The sequence below is a fragment of the Sinocyclocheilus anshuiensis genome, unplaced genomic scaffold (genome assembly GCF_001515605.1).
Source record: "Sinocyclocheilus anshuiensis isolate Anshui unplaced genomic scaffold, SAMN03320099.WGS_v1.1 scaffold75, whole genome shotgun sequence".
Taxonomy (NCBI): domain Eukaryota; kingdom Metazoa; phylum Chordata; class Actinopteri; order Cypriniformes; family Cyprinidae; genus Sinocyclocheilus; species Sinocyclocheilus anshuiensis.
Genome location: NW_015549634.1, coordinates 470133 through 481767, shown reverse-complemented (window position 1 = coordinate 481767; position 11635 = coordinate 470133). Strand labels below are relative to the sequence as shown.

Here is an 11635-nt window from a genome sequence, read left to right as displayed (position 1 = left end):
TTCAGCCTCTTCTCCATAACCAGTATTACATAAACATCACATCAGGTGAAATATTATTACTGGCTGAGCTGATCAGCGGAAAATATCATAAGGCAGAGGGAAGATTATTTGTTATCATACAAAAGGAAAAACAAGCTCACGTTGATCCCAAAAACATTTAGGTTAAAAATAAACTTATTTGAAGCCATAGAGAAAAATAAAAAGGGTTTTCCACTTTCTCCGTAAGCTTTTGTAAGTTTGCATCCTTGTTTATCAATTTATTTATTATTTTTTAATTTCCCTAGAATTTGGAGTGCATTGATTCAGATGGAAAACCTTTCAATGACAGGCACATATATAATAAAATTATGGTTTATAATGCATTTATGCAACGTTACAAAATGACATGTTGATCTGACTATGCACAATAATTAAGCCAATAAATACACAATAATTAACAATAAATAAGTTGGTATCCATTATTAGGTATACAATCATGGTTATACATTTAATGAGCCTTTCAAGCATTTACTTTGGTAACCATGGTGTCCTTGAAAATGCCATATTTTGGTATAAAATAAAAAAATGTTTTCAAAAGACATTTTAAACAAAATAAAAAAAGGTTTTTGTGTTTTGTAAATCTATAATAAATTCATAATGACAGTACCGTTCGAACTGTTGCCATGGTTACGCTAACTTGAAATCGTACTTTTTATGGCTACTGAAACATTTTAAATATTTTTATGCCCACTTGCCATAATCCACGACCTAAAAACTAAACATACTTTTCTCAAAACGGTAGTTACCACGACAGATTTCTGTAAAATAATAGCGACTGATGGATGCTTTGACTATTGGCGAGGTTTGGAGACGTTCTGACGGGCATCAGACTGATGGCTCCGCCCTCTGGCACCTGTGAATCTGCCCTGAACGCCACGAATGGATAGAACGCAGCTGAACGCAACACGTTAGTGAAAGAGCGCACGGAAGATCCGTCACCAAGCTTTAAATCGTGGGGATGTTTTCCATCATGATGCATATCCAGCGTGCGACCTCGTTTAAAGACGCGACGACGCGTTTCCAGTAGGAGTTTTCGTGCGTTTTGAGGAAGACTTTGAATTGCGCGGAGAACCGAGCAGCGGGCGAGAGCGCAGAGCGCAGCGGGAGGAGAGTGCGCACACGCGGGGCTCTGCCCTGCCAAACATGGCTGATCGTCAGGAGCGGGGCGCTGCAGGGATCTCCAGAAAGACGCTCGATGCTCCCCACTGAAGAACCAGAAGATGATGATGGTGATGAGAAGCGGCTCTCCACAATAATGACCTATCCGCTCTCGGTTCGGAACATGGCTGTGATCATCCCCTACACCAGTGATGTACCCTGTGACCCCAGGGGCCAGAGGATGTGGTGGGCTTTCCTCGCCTCCTCCATGGTCACTTTCTTCGGGGGTCTGTTCATCATCCTGCTGTGGAGGACCCTCAAGTACCTGTGGACGGTGTGCTGCCACTGCAAGAATAAAAAGAAGGTAAAACGCCCCAATGACACCTGCTTTTAGGTCAAAAGTTTGGACGCGCTTCACTGATGTTTTCGTGGTCTTAAAAACCTGTGATCTGAACGCATGCAAATTACTTCACAAAATACAATGATAAGCGCGCAAGTTCCCTTCTTCAGCTTTGAAATCACCTTTTGAAGTTGGTTGATGCGTGAACAGACTGAAGCTCAAGAGTTTTTACACCAGCGGCACTACATATTTGTGTTTCTCATCACGTTACTGTTATTCTGACAGGTGGGCAACAGGGTGAATGAGTGGTTGTGCCCAAACTCTCGACTGATAAAATATGAAACATGTTTTTTGTAGCTCAGCTGATCGAGGTCTTGTTTGATTCCGACACTCACACTGTTATAGCTAACCAATGCACTGGAAATCGCTTCGGATTGAAATGTGCCGAATGTGAATGTAGTTTTGTTCAGCTCTGAAGTGTTTATTCTTTTACATGACCTGGGCCACAAACCCAGTCACAAGGGTCAGTTTTTTGAAATTGAGATTTATGCATAATCTGAAAGCTAAATAAATAAGGGACAATATTTGGTCGAGATACAACTGTGAGAAAATCTGGAATCTGAGGGTGCAAAAAAATCTAAATAGTGAGAAAATCATCTTTAAAGTTGTTCAAATGAAGTTCTTAGCAATGCATGTTACTAATCAAATATTAAGTTTTGATATATTTACGATAGGAAATTTACCAGATATTTTCATGGAACATGATCTTTACTTAATATCCTAATGATTTTTGCATAAAAGAAAAATGTATAATTTTGACCCATACAATGTATTGTTGGCTATTGCTACAAATATACCCAGCGATTTAAGACTGCTTTTGTGCTCCAGGGTCACATATTGCTCTTTGTGAGTGCTTGAGGAGAGTAAAACTATTTCGTGCTCTTACTAAAGTCATGTAAATAGTAAAAAAAAAAGTGTGAGAAAATAGGACTTGATGAATCTCTTCTTGCCTGATAACTGAAGTGTGAAATGAGCGTTTTACTGATAAAATATGAAACATGTCGCTTAGATGAAGCAGCTACCAAACTGTAAAGCATAATGTGAATGAAAAAGTCTAGAAAAGCCTATGTAGTAGCTTGTTGTTCTACATGGCAGCTCCTGGGTAGTTGCTAAAGTGTTCCTAGTGATTGCTAGGCAGTTTCTAAGTGTGCCAAATGGTTGCTAAGGTGTTCTAGGTGGTTGCTAGGCAGCTAGGGATTGTTACTAGGTAGTTGCTAAAGTGTTCCTAGTGATTGCTAGGCAGTTTCTAAGTGTGCCAAATGGTTGCTAAGGTGTTCTAGGTGGTTGCTAGGCAGCTAGGGATTGTTACTAGGTAGTTGCTAAAGTGTTCCTAGTGATTGCTAGGCAGTTTCTAAGTGTGCCAAATGGTTGCTAAGGTGTTCTAGGTGGTTGCTAGGCAGCTAGGGATTGTTACTAGGTAGTTGCTAAAGTGTTCCTAGTGATTGCTAGGCAGTTTCTAAGTGTGCCAAATGGTTGCTAAGGTGTTCTAGGTGGTTGCTAGGCAGCTAGGGATTGTTACTAGGTAGTTGCTAAAGTGTTCCTAGTGATTGCTAGGCAGTTTCTAAGTGTGCCAAATGGTTGCTAAGGTGTTCTAGGTGGTTGCTAGGCAGCTAGGGATTGTTACTAGGTAGTTGCTAAAGTGTTCCTAGTGATTGCTAGGCAGTTTCTAAGTGTGCCAAATGGTTGCTAAGGTGTTCTAGGTGGTTGCTAGGCAGCTAGGGATTGTTACTAGGTAGTTGCTAAAGTGTTCCTAGTGATTGCTAGGCAGTTTCTAAGTGTGCCAAATGGTTGCTAAGGTGTTCTAGGTGGTTGCTAGGCAGCTAGGGATTGTTACTAGGTAGTTGCTAAAGTGTTCCTAGTGATTGCTAGGCAGTTTCTAAGTGTGCCAAATGGTTGCTAAGGTGTTCTAGGTGGTTGCTAGGCAGCTAGGGATTGTTACTAGGTAGTTGCTAAAGTGTTCCTAGTGATTGCTAGGCAGTTTCTAAGTGTGCCAAATGGTTGCTAAGGTGTTCTAGGTGGTTGCTAGGCAGCTAGGGATTGTTACTAGGTAGTTGCTAAAGTGTTCCTAGTGATTGCTAGGCAGTTTCTAAGTGTGCCAAATGGTTGCTAAGGTGTTCTAGGTGGTTGCTAGGCAGCTAGGGATTGTTACTAGGTAGTTGCTAAAGTGTTCCTAGTGATTGCTAGGCAGTTTCTAAGTGTGCCAAATGGTTGCTAAGGTGTTCTAGGTGGTTGCTAGGCAGCTAGGGATTGTTACTAGGTAGTTGCTAAAGTGTTCCTAGTGATTGCTAGGCAGTTTCTAAGTGTGCCAAATGGTTGCTAAGGTGTTCTAGGTGGTTGCTAGGCAGCTAGGGATTGTTACTAGGTAGTTGCTAAAGTGTTCCTAGTGATTGCTAGGCAGTTTCTAAGTGTGCCAAATGGTTGCTAAGGTGTTCTAGGTGGTTGCTAGGCAGCTAGGGATTGTTACTAGGTAGTTGCTAAAGTGTTCCTAGTGATTGCTAGGCAGTTTCTAAGTGTGCCAAATGGTTGCTAAGGTGTTCTAGGTGGTTGCTAGGCAGCTAGGGATTGTTACTAGGTAGTTGCTAAAGTGTTCCTAGTGATTGCTAGGCAGTTTCTAAGTGTGCCAAATGGTTGCTAAGGTGTTCTAGGTGGTTGCTAGGCAGCTAGGGATTGTTACTAGGTAGTTGCTAAAGTCTTATCAATTATTGTTAGGCAGTTGATAAGGAGTGGTTTAAGTGGTTTCTAACTTGTTTGTTGTCTTTGAACTTCCGTTATTGACATTTGTTAAATAAATATCTAAATCTATGATTTTTATCTAAGGGTAATTAATTGACTGGATGGTGAAAAGTTTCTCTATAGGCATTATGCACCAGAGAAACAAGTGCGCGGTCATCTTTAAAACTCTGTCTTTGAACTTCCATTTTTGCATAGCTCTGTAGCATCACTGTTAAAGAGTAATTAGCTGGTGAAGTGGATTTACTTATTGTAGAGTTAACGAAAATTATCATGTGCATTGTAATGTTTGAAGCAAATGCCATAACAAATGTCAGTAGACCGGGCAGATTTTAAAACGAGCGGTTCATTTATAAATTTGCACGACTTTACTTCACGTGGAAATACAAAGCGGAAGACCGAAGACAAGGAGTGCACTTAGCGCGGAGCTACATAAGGTGGGAGGTGGTTAAAAATAATAGTGATTGATGCATGCGGCAACCTCCTGCTCTCTCTCGTGAAGCCAACACGGAAGTGACTTAAACTGTAATTCATCAACTGGCCGCTAGAGGCTGGCTGCAAAAGGGAGTCAATCCCATAGACTCCCTATGTTAAAATGCCCAACTTTACAGCAGAAAAAAATAGGTCTACAGCCTGGTTCAAAAAATGATTTTGGTATATATAGCTAATTTTGTTACTGTGAGGGGGGTGAATTTTTTTATAACCCATCCGTTTAAATTATATTAAGCGTATATAAGCGTAAAGTTCTGCATAATTAAGGGCGTGGCCACTTGAGTGACAGGTGGATTGCCGCTGCTGTCACCACCGTCACGCTAGGTGGGCGTGGTTTCAGCAACCTGCTCCCGCCTCTTTGCTCATTTTCGATTATCCGGGAGTGACGCGCGGTGACGCTGCCAAGATGGCGACGGCCCGCTCCGCCCACTTTGAGCTTCAAAAACGCTCTTCGGAAATCTACGGGTGACGTCACGAACACTACGTCCATGTTTTTATACAGTCTATGGATTGATGGCGTCAGTTGTTCAGAGATGAAAAAAAAACCTACTTTTTTGGAATAACAAACTTTTAAATAATTCACAGTACGATCAGGAACGTGATGATATAGTATAGTTTTGATTTCATGCTGACTTTAGATATGAATTCAGGAACTGAGTTTACATGAACACGCTGCCATTTCATTCACTCGAAAGCAGTGCTTTGTTTCTTCCTCTGTCTGTTAAGGGTATGCGATATTTATCATCTAGGATAAGCTGTCATATGAGTTGCGTTATCAGGCTTACATTATGGAGTGTTATTCACTTTGCAAAAAAACAAACAGAAACGCATCTTGACAGTCCTAATGCATTGGCTATCTGATGAATCCTATTAAAAAATGCAGTTAGCATGACCCTATAATATGCAAAAAATATCCAGAGTGCTGTTTTCCTGAATATCAGCATGTCAGCGCGATTGCAAATTAGATTAATTTTATACAACGAACAATGCAACAAACAATATGTTAGTTTTAAGTTAATTACACATTAGACACAATGTTTAGTTCAGTTTAGTTCAATTTTATTTATATAGCACATTTAAAAACAACCATGGTTGACCAAAGTGCTTAACAATGTCAGGATACACACACACACACACACACACACACACACACACACGACAAATGCACAAAAAAGTCACAAGGAATACAAGTGTCTTAAGCAGCGACTTAAACAATGTTGTATGTTTTTCCAGTGAATTTCTAAGCAAAGCAGGATCAGAATATTTGTACATCACAAAGAAACCCTGCAGTGTTTCATTCATTCATTCATTCATTCAGTAACGATGCAAAATGCTGTAGCAAAGAACTTATACTGGCTTCTATACTCTTTGGCTGTAGTTATGAATGGGTTATTAATCACTGACTCTCCAAATCGTTCAAAGCCGCAGATTCGATCCAGTAGGTGGCGGCAAGTCACTGTCTTAATGAGCCAGGCGTCGCGTCATTCATTCATTCATTCAGTAAAGAAGCAAAATGCTGTAGTTATGAATGGTATTAATCACTGACTCTCCAAATCGTTCAAAGCCGCAGATTTGTTCACTAACGAAACACTGCTGTGTGTTGCTTGGAGACGCACCAGATGATATGTATTTCGTTGGAACTATTATTTCGTTGCAAAATATAACAAACATGACAACATTCTGTTTAAAATGTAGGCTACATTTAAAATGTTAAATGTTCACTTAATATGACCTTTTTTGTTGAACTGTTGTAATAATTGTCACGTTTGCCATCGTTTGGATATTCAGGGAAATTTGCATTCTTGCTCGTATTTTAAACATGAAAACAATAACTCGCACAGGGTATGTGTCTTCATCGAAGAGAGTTTAAATCAATCTCAATGTACAGTGTGTGTCGATATTTGCTCTTCATGCTATATTAAGTGAAGATCTACTTAAAGATACATTGAACAGCAGCGTGATTTGCTAAAGCAGCATATTCAGCGTGCATCCTATCACATGCACGCTTTTTGCTTGTCAGAAATACATGTTCGGTTTTAATGTTACTTTAAGTTGAGGTAGAATTAAATGAATGCCAAAAGTCAGAATTTTGTTGGCGTAGCCCCTCCGTCACCTCACGTACCCCAGTTTGAGAACCACTGATATAGACAGTTGCTTGCTTTGTTTCTGAACATTCTGAAGCTGTTCTGAATGAATCGTTTAAATGAGTGATTCAATGAATCACTGATTGCGACAGGGTCTTCCCGCCACCTACTGGCGGTATTAGTATCATATTTATTTTTCCATGACCGGCTTAAAGTGCCAGCACAAAATCACACTCAGCAAAATATTGTTTAATTACTCATTATGCGAAAAATATTGAGATATCATTCTTGTCAGTATTGCACACCTCTTCTGTCTAAACAATTATTGAAGACTAATGAGTGTTTTTAAAGAATCTGCTGAGCACAGTTGTACACTTACACCTGTATCTGTGTGAAAGCTGTTGATTTGACAGGAACACAGAGAGCAGTCGTACGAGAGCTTCACTTGCGTCTTTTCCCCGTGTTTGACATGGAGCCAGTGGTCAGGAATAGGCTGAGTTTTCACTGCCACTGTAGTCTACACACACACACACACACACACACACACACACACACACACACACACACACACACACACCACAGCTGTTGCTTTCATTACAGGCCTGTCAAACATAGTTGTGTTCATTCTGCCAGACGTTTCAGGAAGCCTTTTTCTCCCATTCAGACCTCAGTGGCCCGTTTCCACTCAAACACACGGCTCTGATTGAACTTGCTGATTTAATGTCAGATTGAATCAATCATTTGCTTATTTTCTTAATACATGTTCCTGCTCTGATTGAGAGTGATTCATCTGTGACTGTCCTGATGAATTGTGACGTCAAATACAGCAGACAGGGAAAATATGAGCCTATTTCATGATAACCAGACATCTAAACATCTACTGCTTTATTGCAATACAGATGATATTATGGCGCAGTATAGATTATTGGCATATATGTGTGTTTATATTTGAAATATATGTATTTTTGCTTTCGCATTTGCTTCCCCAAAAATCCCTAAAACCTTTTGTAATACATTTGTATTTAGTGATTCATTTGATGTAAAGTAGTTTCTATTTGAAACCGTTCTATTGAATTTGAGGTTATATATGAGACATACATTTATTCACCCATTTACATCCACACTTCTGCTGTTCTTTTAGTGATAGTTCACTCAAAAATAATCATTCTGAATTTGTAACTCACCCTCATGTTGTTTAAAGTCTGCCTGTTTCTCTTGATAAATAATTAGCAAGCTTTGATGGTAATTAAAATGTTAGCTACATGCCCACACGAATGTGCATATATTTACAGTGTTATAATGTTATAAAGAGCAAGAGAAAGAAATTAAAAAAGCCACTCGTTAATAAATGACGCAACTAGGTGTGCGATATTGGCAAAAAAATGATATCTCAGTATTTTGGGGACTTTGTCGATAATGATAATGAAACGATAATTTGCTAACTGTGTTTTTCTGCTGGTACTTTAGGCCTGTCATGGAAAAATAAATATGACACTAAAACCGCCAGTAGGTGGCGGCAAGTCCCTGTCTTAATGAGTGATTCATTGAAACATCCATTCAAATGATTCGTTCAAAACAGCTGATTTGTTTAGAAACTGAATCAAGCGACTTTAGAACTGGATCATTGAACCACTCCTTCAAAAACAGATTCATTCAGGAACGAAACACTGCACAAAATATTCTTATCTGAATAAGCACAAATATTCTGATCTGGCTTTGTTTGGAACTATTTCATTTGTGAAACAGAAAAAAACGTGTAACTCCTGTAATATGAACTTCTTGTTTGTTGAACTGTTGTATAAAATCAGTCTCATTCACGATCGCGTGCACGTGCTGATACTCAGGAAAACGGCACTTTTTTTTTTTTTTTTTGGTATTCTAACGTGTTTTTTTTTTTATATATATATTCATATATACTCGATAATGTCAGCTTGCACATCGTTAAAACAACAATTACGATATTGTCACAGACGATAAATATCGCACACTCACTTAGCTACATGCATTAAATTTTATTGTTCTACTGATAGGAGGGCTCCTTAATGTTACATGCTTGTCAGTTCAGTTACAGTCTTTCTGCAATAGAGTGGTTTGAGTGACTTTATTTCTTTCCTGAACCATGTAGAATAGAACAGAATAGAACAGAATAGAATAGAATAGGATACAACAAAACAGAACAAACTGGTATTACACTTCACATTCTGTCCCTCTCACTTCGGCTTTAGCTGCTTTTGTGTTCCACAGAAGAAAGTCAAACAGAATTGCAATGACATGAGGAACAGTAAATGATGACAGAATGTGCGTTATTGGGTGAACTGCCTCTTTAATTCAAGATTTTGTCATTTTTAGAGCATATTTTTTTGCAGGGATTAACAGCTGGCCGTTGCATTAATTGCAGCTCTCAAACTGTCCATCTCCTCTCACTTTCTCTGTTTTCATACATGCATCTTCCTCATTCAAAGTGCCGTGTCACTATCCTGTAGTGTGTGTGAATCAGATGCTTGTTGCTAAGCAACAGGCGGCATATTAATTATCGAGCTGGGAAATATCCCCTTATGTAATTGTGCTTTTCTAGAGACCACATACACACACACACACACACACTTGCGCACACACACACACTTGCGCACACACACACACTTGCGCACACACACACACACTCTTGCGCACACACACACACACACACACACACACTCACGTCAGAGTGTGTTTTCTTCACCACAAACGCATTTACATTCAGAATCTACAGTCGTCTCAAGAGACCACACACACACACACACACACACACACACACACACACTCTCACCTGTCAGAGTGTGTGATCAGAGTGTTTTCTTCACCACAAACGCATTTACATGCAGAATCTACAGGCGTCTCACACACAATCTGAGCCAGAAATAGAAATCCAGTCTGATCTCCTTCAGATGGGTTTGATAATGTTCATATTCAGAGGTTGTTTCACAGGATTCTGCTGTTTGTTAATTAGTTTTGCTCGCACATAATTAAAGCATGGATACACATTATAAATGACTGCAAACACAGAATTCTAAATTCTAGTGAGCTGCCTACATAGTCAGCTACCTTCTCTAAGTGATCTCTTCGGCTCACCAAGGCTGCATTTATTTGATCAACAACAAAGTAAAATTATGAAATAATATTGCAATATAAAATAGCTGTTTTCTATGTGAGTATCTGTTAAAATGTAATGTATTTCTGTGATGCGCAGCTGAATTTTCAGCATCATTACTCCAGTCTTCAGTGTCACATGATCTTCAGAAATCATTCTAATATGCTGATTTGCTGCTCAAGAAACATTTCTGTTGTGCTGCCCAATATTTTTGTGGAAACTGATACATTTTATTTTTCAGGATTCACAGATGAATAGAAAGTTCAAAAGAACAGCATTTAGTTGAAATTGAAATCTTCTGTAACATTATAAATGTCTTTACTGTCACTTTTAATTAATTTAATTTGCCACTCAATATTTTTGTGGAAAATGTGATATAGTACCTTTCAACAGTTTGTGATAAGTAATATTGAAAGAAATTCATACTTGTATTGATCAAGGATGCATTAAATTGATCACATTTCATTAAATTGAATCACATTTCATCCTTTTGATTTAAGGTTCAATTTGCTGTAAAAATCAACCCAAACAGAGCATTATTGAAACTCGCAAGTCATCTGAATGAGTCACTTATATTGATTTATATTGATATAATGATTGGTTTCTGAATCATTCAAAGTAGCAAAACTTTAGTTTGGTATTGTTAAGTGTGAATTATTGTTAGGTTTTGAGTAACTGTCTAACTATCTATCTATCTAACTATCTATCTATCTATCTATCGTTATGTCTATCATTTATAGCTTTATAACATCTATCGTTATTTATTATATGTATCATTATATCTTATCTATAGTTATATTTTATATTTATCGTTATATCTAGCGTTATTTCTTATATCTATTGTTATATCTTATATCTGTCGTTATATTTATTGTTTTATTGTTTTAGCAACATGACGGTGATTCGTTCCTGAATGAATCAAACATTTAAATGATTCGGTTCAATCGCAATGACTCACTTATTAACAGTGACTTGCTGCCACCTACTGGCGGATTTAATTTCACATTTAAAGTATCTTTTATTATTTAAATAATTTCAAATATCAGTATTCAACGTTTTATGTTTAATATATCAAAATATTATTTATGCATTTGTAATTGCAGGTTAAATGCATTCATGTCTTGCATTAAACAGTGAGTAAATGCATCTAAATGCCTCTTCAGATGCAGTTTCTGTGTTTCCTCTGCATTGCAAAGATGAATTGATTCTGATGTCATTTGCTTGGTAACAGCCCAAATGTCTTATTTTTCTAATTCATTGATTAAATATAAGAATTTGACTCAAAAGGTAATGGACACTTTTAGAGAAAATGGCTTTATAAAGGTAAAAATGTCCATAAAATGTACAAATCAGTTTAAACTAATTGGAAAAGATTCATTTCTATCAGTGTGAACTGACCACCACACAGAATATGAAGAATATAAAAAAACTTTAGGAGTCAGCTGTCCACGGCAGTCCTTAAGATACAAGCACAATAAACACTCAGCAAAATATCATCTAATTATCGTTATTGATAAAATCCCAGAAAATATCGAGATATAACTTTTTGTCCATATCGCACACTCCTATCTGTGTGTATATCTATCTGTCCATCTTCATGGTTTCATGGTTTTTGAGCGTGTGAGTGTGTGTTTAGCGTGTGAGTGTGTGTTTAGCGTGTGAGTG

The 11635-nt window shown here is 38.1% G+C and overlaps 1 protein-coding gene across 1 annotated transcript in view; it reads left to right on the top strand.

Annotated features, from left to right (window-relative positions):
* The first annotated feature begins 924 nt into the window (after positions 1–924).
* Positions 925–11635, top strand: part of kcnma1b (potassium large conductance calcium-activated channel, subfamily M, alpha member 1b) — an 89278-nt gene continuing 78567 nt past the window's right edge. Inside the window, exons 1-2 of the mRNA XM_016448655.1 lie at positions 925–1501; positions 4259–4263. Coding sequence (XP_016304141.1) covers positions 1235–1501; positions 4259–4263 — 272 coding nt within the window. The 5' untranslated portion in view covers positions 925–1234. The remainder of the gene's footprint in view (positions 1502–4258; positions 4264–11635) is intronic.